This window comes from Peromyscus eremicus, chromosome 17, assembly GCF_949786415.1.
Source record: "Peromyscus eremicus chromosome 17, PerEre_H2_v1, whole genome shotgun sequence".
Lineage (NCBI taxonomy): Eukaryota > Metazoa > Chordata > Mammalia > Rodentia > Cricetidae > Peromyscus > Peromyscus eremicus.
In genome coordinates, this window is record NC_081433.1 from 50,554,078 (window position 1) to 50,563,919 (window position 9,842).

At 37.9% G+C, this 9,842-nt stretch overlaps 1 protein-coding gene across 1 annotated transcript in view; it reads left to right on the forward strand.

Annotated features, from left to right (window-relative positions):
• The window catches only part of LOC131894232 (probable ATP-dependent RNA helicase DDX60), a 97,781-nt gene that overhangs the window by 46,670 nt on the left and 41,269 nt on the right, over window positions 1-9,842 (forward strand). Inside the window, exons 17-20 of the mRNA XM_059244463.1 lie at window positions 1,069-1,218; window positions 3,841-3,960; window positions 5,258-5,353; window positions 8,384-8,499. Coding sequence (XP_059100446.1) covers window positions 1,069-1,218; window positions 3,841-3,960; window positions 5,258-5,353; window positions 8,384-8,499 — 482 coding nt within the window. The remainder of the gene's footprint in view (window positions 1-1,068; window positions 1,219-3,840; window positions 3,961-5,257; window positions 5,354-8,383; window positions 8,500-9,842) is intronic.

Below are 9,842 nucleotides of genomic sequence, written 5' to 3' on the forward strand. Positions count from 1 at the left end.
ATCACAATCATTTCCCAAGGCTGGGACTCATAGTGACCTATGGACCTCTAGGTATACTCTGCTTCTTAAACTTTCCAAATGCCTCCAAATATCTTCACCCTGGGGACAAGATTCCAGGATTCCTGGGGGACACGAAGTCATATGCAAACTGGAGCATGGACCTTTTCCTAGGCTGTTAATGTTGGGGTTCCTTTACAAAATGCTGATTTTCCATGAGCAGGAGATCAAGTACTTATTTCAGTGTAGGCTACAGAGCAGTCACATTTACTCCTACTTTTCATGCACCTTCTAATTCTTTCACACCCCTTCATTCTGAAGTGTGGCATGTGGGGAGGACTAGATTCACGAGGTGGACAGGCTGGGATTTTAGAGTACTTCCTGTCTTCTGTACTTCACGGAGGTTTTCCTTTCTTTTGACTACTCATCATCTTGATGGACAAAATTATAGGATGCAAAGAGAATCCTCCCACATAGTTGCCCATCGAGGGTAAGCAGGAAAATGATGAATTTGCTATTTCTGCGCTTCAACCATTTGCTGACTGCCATAAAAATATGGGTTGGCTGGTTCCAACAATTGTATTTCTCGAAGACACTGTGTACTCCTAACTATTAAAAACAGCTTTCCTAATAATAAGACCTTTTTCTGACATTATTTTTGAGTGATTTTTCTTTATTATTATTATAAATTCATTATATAAAAGAACATGTTTCATTATGGTCTTTTCCTCCATGCATGTTGTGTACTTTGATCACCTATACATCCATCCACACACTTGCTTCACTGCCCTCTTCATTGTCTTCTTTTTCATCTCCCTTTTCTGTGCAGCGCTTTTTAGACTTTTTTACTCCATTGTCGCACATGAGACTCATCTCTCAGCTGCTCAAAAGCAAGCAAGTTGCATCATTTGAGAGAATGAGTAGTCTATTGGAGCTTCCTTTTAATTTTTTCTGTGTGTCTGCAGCACTCCATCCCTGAGGTTCAGATTAAATCATAATGGAAAAAGACTGATCTCTGTGGGTAGCATAGGGCTTGTTTGATTGACACAAATCATGATCTGACCCCTGCAGCGAGAGCTCCTGGATGTGGTGGATAACTATGAGTCTGCAGTGATTGTTGCCCCAACGTCCTCTGGGAAAACCTATGCTTCCTACTACTGCATGGAGAAGGTGCTGAAGGAGAGCGATGAAGGCGTGGTTGTGTATGTTGCACCAACAAAGGTAGGGATCCAGTGCATGTAATATTTTTCTTCATTCCAGAACTTACTCAGAAATATTAGACTTTGGTTATGTGGTAGATCTAGTTCCCTTTATTTATTTTCACCAGTTAAAAATGATCATTCAAAGTAATGGGCTTTATAATAGAATGTTTGTATATAGTTTTTTTTTTTTTGACCCTCCTTCACCACTCTCTCCTAGGATGTAATCCTCCTCCACTGCTCCCCTTCATTCCCGTGTAGCCCCCATTCCGCTTTCAAGTCATGAATATTCTTGTAGACAAATCTTAAAAGGTCTCATTAATAAAAACAAACCCAGGAGCCAGGTATTGGAGTGAATTCTGAAAGATCAGAGAGACAGAACAAGCCACAGCTAACCTCACCTCGCCAATTTCTCGGCCGATCCTGTTTCCTCAGACTGGAAGCCTCTGAGTCCTCATCCAAATGGATCTCAGCTGAACTGCTGCTAAAAGCCTAAAAGCTTAACAAGGCTCTAGTTCCTGTTCCTCACGCCTTATATACCTTTCTGCTTCCTGCCATCACTTCCTGGGATTAAAGGCGTGTGTCACCATGCCTGGCTGTTTCCAGTGTGGCTATGAACTCCAGAGATCTGCATGGATCTCTGTCTCTGGAATGCTAGGATTAAAGGCGTGTGCTACCACTGCCTAAACCTATGTTAAATATAGTGGCTGTTCTATTCTCTGACCCCCAGATAAATTTATTGGGGTGCACAATATATCAACTACATATTGTATTATTTTATTTCCCTTCCCCCCTTATGACCTATTTTTCCTCTCATAATTCCCTTTCTAGTTTCATGACCTATACCCATTCTCACCCACATTATACATATACATATACTAAAAACTAAATTTTACTATCCAAATATAAGAGAAAACGTGTGGTGGTTGTCTTCTGAGTCTGTGTTATTTTGCTTAATATAATATTTCCCATTTTTCTGTGAACAACATTGTTTCACTTTTGTTTATATTTGAATAAAACTGTGTAGTTGTACATGTTCTATTAATTTGTTCCTGGACGTCAAGGCTGCTTCCATTTCCTAGCTATTGGAGTAGTGGAAATCTGAACATGGATGTGCACGTATCTCTGTAGTGAGACTTGAAGATCTTTGGGTATATACCCAGGGAGGAGTGATGTAGTTAGGTCATGAGGTAGTTTTATTTTTAGTGCTCTGTGAAACCTCAACAATGATTTCTATAAAGAGTGTACCAGTTGATACCTTTCCCATGGTGACTAAGGGCCCCTCTTTCCATATATTTTCCCCCAACTGTTAACACTTGTTTTCTGGATTTAAATATTCTACTTGGAGTGAGATGGAATCTCAAATCTTTCTCAAGGTTCCTGTTGTTATTCAGTGAGCTTCTGCTGCACTCAGAGGCAATAGAGTTTTTAGATGGGCATTTAGTTGTACATTTTTTATATTTGCATATTTAGATGTGTATTTCTCTGAGTAGTGATTTGGGTGATTTATTATGCATAACTTTTGATATTTCTTTATTCGTGAAGTGCTTGATGAGGATACATTTGCCTACTTTTCATAATGGAAGAGTTCGCCTTTTTACTAATTCATCAAATTTTTCTGAACCACAATGAAATACACATTCATGGATCAAGCTTTTATCTTACATTATGAATGACCAGAGTTATCTATTCCAATAATAATATTAAAATTCTTGTATAATTAGCACTATCCACATTTTCATTTGGAGGTTGTCTTCTTTCTTGTTCCTATTGTGATAAAACACCATAACCAAAAGAAGCTTGCAGAGGAAAGGCTTTATTTCAGCTTACACTTCCACAGCACAGTCCATCACTGAGAGAATCAGGGTAGGAACTCAAACTGTTTGGAACCTGGATGCAGGAATTAATGCAGAGGCCATGGAGGGGTGCTGGGTGTTGGTTCTCTCCTTCATGGCTTGCTCATCCTGTTTTGTTATAGCAGGCAGGATGATTAACCCAGGGTTTCCTATGCCCAAATGAGGACACAAGCTTGGGTCAAATTAACATAAAACTAGCTGGCACCAGGGGATTGTGTGTTCAGATACATTAATGTCACTGTCACTGGAATATCACTTTTAAATATATTTATGGATATATAATAAATTTTACACTTTCATCTATATGGTGTGTACATTTGGGAGTATAAAGCATGTAACAGATGTTTTAAGGTTTATGGATTCCACTGGCCATGCTGTCTGCTTGATCCTAAGGAGGCTATACAGATTTGTGCATGTAGTCAAGCTTCTGACATCTGGGGAAGGTTCTGAAATATGAGATACTAATCTATTTGTGCTGTTTCTGCGATAGACTCTGATTGGAAGTGGTGATCATTCAATTGTGCTATGCATGTTAATTTTTCTGCTGTAAAGGACACATTTGCCATTTTACTTTCTGATACTTTCTGAAATCAGTAATCAAAGAAGTTCAGATATTTAGTCCAACAGCTTAAAGGGAGAGCTTTTCAGTGTAGTGTAGGTAGAGGAAAGGGTTTGTCAAGTTTTCTGCATTCATGGCAGAACAGTTTTGGATATCTCCATAATTCCATTAAATTTTGCTGATGTACACTTTATTATGTAGCTAATACATCTGTTTTCCTGTCAACCAGGCTCTTGTTAATCAAGTGGCAGCAACTGTTCAAAATCGTTACACCAAAATTCTGCCAGCTGGTGAAGCTCTGTGTGGTGTTTTTACTAGGGATTATCGTCATGATGCCCTGAACTGCCAGGTTGGACATACTATTTAATAAATTTGATATCAAGTTATATAACATTGTTATATCCTTTTGACTAGAAATCAAACATCTTTACAAGGCCTGTGGAAATAATTTCCTTGAATTTTTGAAGGACAAAACTGCTTCAGAGAAAATAGAAATTTGTTAAATTCTAAAGAATGTGAAAAATAGAACTCATTTTCTCTAAAGATGCTTTTGTTTTGATTTAAACTTTTAGTTTATAGCTCATTCATCCTGTTGCTTTACAATGGGATTCAAAATGATCCACAGATCTTTACAAGCTACCAAAACTTAGTGGACAGCAACGTATTATCATAACTACTTTCTCTTGTTAAAGATACTTATTTTAGTTAAAAAAAAGTTGTGTTGTAGTTAATGAATGTGTTGTAGTGTTAATGAATTTATGGTTTTCTTTCTTATTGAATTTTCAGATCAATAATTAGGATAAAATGAAAAACAAAACATGCTTGTAGAGCATGATATTGTAGAATTGGCAGTGTGCTGTCTGGATTGCCTTTCATAGTAACATTTTCCAACACAAATTCTCTGTTACTGTTAGATTTGAAAGAATCAAAATAGTTAAAATTAATGACTTTGATTTTTCTTTCTAAAATATTTATTTAGTTATAACATTTTTATTTATTCTTTGAGAATTTATACATTTTAAGGTGCATTATGATCATATCCACCCACCCTCATTTTCTCTTTCTACCTCTCTTTTCTCCCTTCACCACACCTCTCCCAGTGTCATGTTCCTTTCCCAGTGGCCACTAAGTGGCAATAACTCCTCTGTGGGGGTGTGGCCTTGTGAGATGCTTCCTTATTCATGCTGGAATTTCAACTGGTTTGATTTTCTGCAGGTCTTGTACAGATAACCACAGTTGCTGTGAGTTCATGAGTGGAACTGCCATGATTTGTGCAGAAGACGGCAGTCCACAATACTCTACCCCTTCCCCTGGCTCTCTCATTCTTTCCATCTCCTTTACTGACTGTTTCCTGAAGGGGCTGGGAAAGAGGTTAATATTGGTGTCTCATTTAGGGCTAGACACAGTTGGAAGGCTCAGAAACAAGAATCTGCACTTCAAATTTGATATTTTACTATTTTGTTTAATAAATTGAAGTTTCATGTGGTTTAAACTAATACATCACAAGTGTAATGAGTCTAATTCTTAGAAGTAGTATCGGATTTCTACTATTAGAAGATACATTCAGGACTCATAAGCTTTACCTCATGTAGTTTTATAACTATGCACATTCTAAGTGTTACTTCACATGATACTGTTGTTTTTAGGTGCTTATTACTGTGCCTACCTGCTTTGAAATTCTGCTACTTGCTCCTCATCGCCAAAACTGGGTGAAGAAGATCAGATATGTTATATTTGATGAGGTAGGTTTGATTTTGCTTCTCAGGCTAAGTTCCCAGTGTTCTTAAATACTTTTGCTGCTTTGGGACATCTGCCCCTTGGATGGAGTTCAGTTTTGGAGGCAATTTCCTTCAGAACATTTTCCGCAGTTGAATTACCCTTTTGGCTCGCTTCTTCTGCTGTGACTCAATAGTGTATATGGGTGAGAGTTCTACATGCATGAGAAACCAGTCTTCATTGGGGATGCTGTAGTGGAGGAAACAAAATTAAACTCATGACACAAGTTTCCCTTGATAGAAATCCAAAATCAAGTCTGGTCTTCAAAGCAAAAGTTCTTTTATGTTCCACCAAGTGATGCTGATGATACAAACAATTCTGTCCGTTATGACTGTTGTATTTTAAAAACAGTGAGAAGGAGTCACACCATACAACAGGGCCCACATGGGAGGTTTATTGAGGGGAAGGGAGAGAAGCGACCGAGACTAGTCCCTGGGGATCAGAGCAAAAGAAAAGAAAGAGAAAGAGATGGTAGGTGGGCAAGGTCCACCTTTTATAAGGAAAGGTAGAGAATACACATGGTGGGTGCTCTTATTGGCTGCAGCTGAGGATATATCCTGTCAGGACTATAATATTTTTGTTTTGTTTTGTTTTTTGTTTTTTTCAAGACTTTTTTTTTTTTTTTTTTTTTTTTTTTTTTTTTTTTTTTTTTTTGTGAAACAGTCCTGGCTATCCTGGAATTTAGTCTATAGGTCAGGCTGGCCTTGAACTCAAGAGATCCACTTGCCTCTGCCTCCCGAGTGCTGGGATTAAAGGCGTGCACCACCACTGCCCACCTATCAATGATCCTTAAGGAAAACAAATAGCCCATTCAAAATACGGTTTTAAAAGGATGTTTTTAAAAAAACATTTGTGAGGAAATCCAGAGTGAGGAACTTATTGTTAGACCTAAAGGAACAAGGGAAGGAAGTATTTGCTTCAGGTTCCAAAAGAGAGGAGTTTACCTTAGCTGAGGTACACAGCTGGATCGGGCAACCTGGGAGGGGGCCAACAGAAAACCGATCTCAGCTCACTCAGTCGGTAACCACAGATCAGAAGTTGGTCAGAGCTAGAGATTCAGAGAACAAGGGAATCCTGTTGAAGTAGTACTTATTCATCAGTTTTTCTCTGGGCAGAGAGGGGGTGGGAGTGGGGGTGGAGGGGGTGGGGGGATGGGTAGGTGGAGGTGGGTGGGGGGGTGAAAACCAGTGTAGATGTAGAAGTTCTAATCGAAGTTACAGATTGAAGTTATATGGCAACACCATTGAGTATACTTATTCACAGAGACCTAGAGCATCCTAGGAAAATACTTTTTTTTATTTCTGGATTTTAAACTGAGAAGAAAAAATGAAGCCTATATTTAGCTAATCTTTGCTTCATTTCAGTAATAATAATAATAATAATAATAATAATAATAATAACAATAATAAATAGTTTGTAGTCCCAGAGACTAAATCCAGGTCTCTGAAGTGGTCTACCACTGACCCAAATTCCCAGCCCCTTCCTTTCTGTTGTAAACTTGAAATTACCAAACAAGCTGTGCTTTTATATTTTGATACTGACTTGTTATGTTTATTTTTAGTTAACCTACATATTTGTGTCCTGGGGACTTTGGATAGTTTTATTTAAATAATACAAGGCCATACATACATGTAGATCAAACACCCATATGTATAAAACTTTAAAATATTAAAATAACAAGAGGATCTAGAACACCTAGTTGTAGCTTGGATTCCAAACTCGGCAATGATGTAATATTGGACACTTCAGATCTTCCAGTTTTATATGAAGGCAACCCCTAAAGGCTTTGAAGGCTACTGTATATTCTGTCAGAGTCGAGGAAAACTGCTAAATATTGCAAAGCTTAAAGTTAATATTTAGCAGAATGGTATGTCATCTGACCAAGACAAAGTCAAACAGGCAGTAGAAAATATGTACATAAGCCTTTCTACACGTATATGTAAAACTGCTTGGAAAAAAAAAGTCTTTTAAAGTTTGTTTCCAAGTGTCAAACTTAACTTGTTTATTTAAGACCACAGTCAAAAAAATAAAACCTTTTGTCTGTCTAATTGAGTTTGGTCGTTCATTCATTTACTCGGCTTCATTTGAGAAGTGCCTTCCTGTGCCAATGCTAGAATCATCCAGATTTGAAGATAAAGATTAAGTGAGAAAGATAAGTTAAACCAGGGAATACAGATGTTTGCAAGCTGCCAGTAGTGCTACTGTGAAGACCAGGAGTGTCAATCACAATTGCAACCATGACAGAAGGCAGGCTGGAGGACCACTCTGGAATGGATGGATGGTCGGCAAAATCTTTTTAAACTAGTGACACCAAGATGAACTTCACAGATTAAGAGGCTGTGGTTATATTTGTTGGCCTCTTACTTTATTGATAAGACTATTTTATACATGGAGATAGCAATGTGAAAGTTCTGGGGTGTCAAATGTATGCTGAGAAACCAAGAAATGGCTGATGTGTCTGGGGTCGCAGGAAGACTAGGAATGAGTGACTTCAGATGATGCTGGAATAGTAGGAGTGGGCCAAATATGCCAATCATTGTATAACCCTTTGAATGCTTAAATTTGTCCCACAACAAATGGAGAAACATTAACTAGTGACATGACTGGATATGGCTTCTCTTTGAAGCATATCATTTTGCCTGTGATGTCAAGAATGTAGGTGTACAATTAGGGCAATAGTCACAAAGGTACTATATTGTGACTGAGATGTGGTGGTACTTTGATTGTCAATAGACATGGCAAGAAATACGTAGGCCTGGAAGAAAGTTTTGAAAGCAAAATAAAAAGGAATCAAAGATGGGTTGGTTAAAAATATTAAGGAAATTTCATGTGCCAAAATGTCCTACGTCTGGATTTTTCTAGCACTTCTTTAAACTTCGCATGGTTCATTAAAGGTTATGGGAAATACTTATGACCAACTTAAGATTCCATATATTATTTTAATTTTCCATTCTTAAAGCTAACCTGCCAATTGAAAACCTTCTTTTCTCTTATAGGTACATTGTCTTGGTGGAGAAATTGGAGCAGAAATCTGGGAGCATCTCCTTGTCATGATCCGATGTCCTTTTTTAGCCCTTTCAGCTACCATAAGCAACCCTCAACATCTTACTGAGTAAGGATTAGGTTCTATTTTGGACAGAATGTTTATCTGTTTTTATTAAGATTTATTTATTTATTATGTGTACAGTGTGTAGCTCAGTCAGTAGAGCATGAGACTCTTAATCTCAGGGTTGTGGGTTTGAGCCCCATGTTGGACACCATTTGTAGCTGAAAGTTTTCCTGTGTCCTGCCCAGTCAGCAGCAGCTCAGACCCAAGTAAACACACAGAGAATTATATTTAATTAAAAGTGCTTAGCCATTAGGTCAGGCTTACTACTGACTAGCTCTTGCATTTAAACTCAGCCCATTTCTGTTAATCTGTATGTCGCCATGTTTTCCATGGCTTTACCTGTGTTCCATTACATGCTGCTCCTTGCATGGCAGGCTGATGTCTCCTGCCTCAGCCTTCCTCTTCCCAGAATTCTCTTTGTCTGCTTATCCTGCTTATACTTCCTGCCTGGCTACTGGCCAATCAGTGTTTTATTAAACTAGTATACAAAAGCATTATCCCACAGCAACAGTGTTCTGCCTGCACAGCAGAAGAGGGCACCAGATCTCATTATAGATGGTTGTGAGCCAACATGTAGTTGCTGTGAATTGAACTCAGGACCTCTGGAAGAGCAGCCAGTGTTCTTAACCTCTGAGCCATTTCTTCAGCCCCTGTTTATCTGTTTTGAGAGTTTAAATTTTATACATCTTTTATGGACTTTAGAGTTACCTCAATTTTTGGTTAACTCATAGTAATCCCTAAATTTTCAAGCTACTCTCTGTTTAGTTCTTTCTGGTAAGTCTTGGCTACTCTCTACAAAGAAGTACCCAGCACTCCTTGGGTCAGATCTGCAGTTGAATAGGAAGTATCATATCATAGCTCAAAAATAAAATGATAGCTGCATATTCCTTTTCTTTTTCCCCACCCCCTTTACTAGGAAACAAAAATCAGGTGATAGACTGATACATTCAGCCATCGATTCCAAGATCATCCCATTCTGCAGATATATTTGTTTAGAAAGGGAGCAAACCTGTATTAGTTGGAAGCCACACATCTTGTCATTGGACTTGAATGTTGACTACTGATAACAATGTATCCTGTAGCATCTCCCATGTGTCACATTCCTTGCTAAGTATTTTGCATCTAGTAATTTATCTTAAATATCATCAATATTTGATGTACTACTATTTCCATTATATTATTAAATAACAGTACTTTTACTATTCTATTGATTTTTAAACATGAAAGACAGTCACATAAGTATTAAATGATTCAAGCAGGATTCAGAGTTAATAGTAAGGAAGCTATAATTTTATTTCAGGTTATATGGCTCTAGAATTAATTCCCTTCTGTGAAAATTTTAAGAC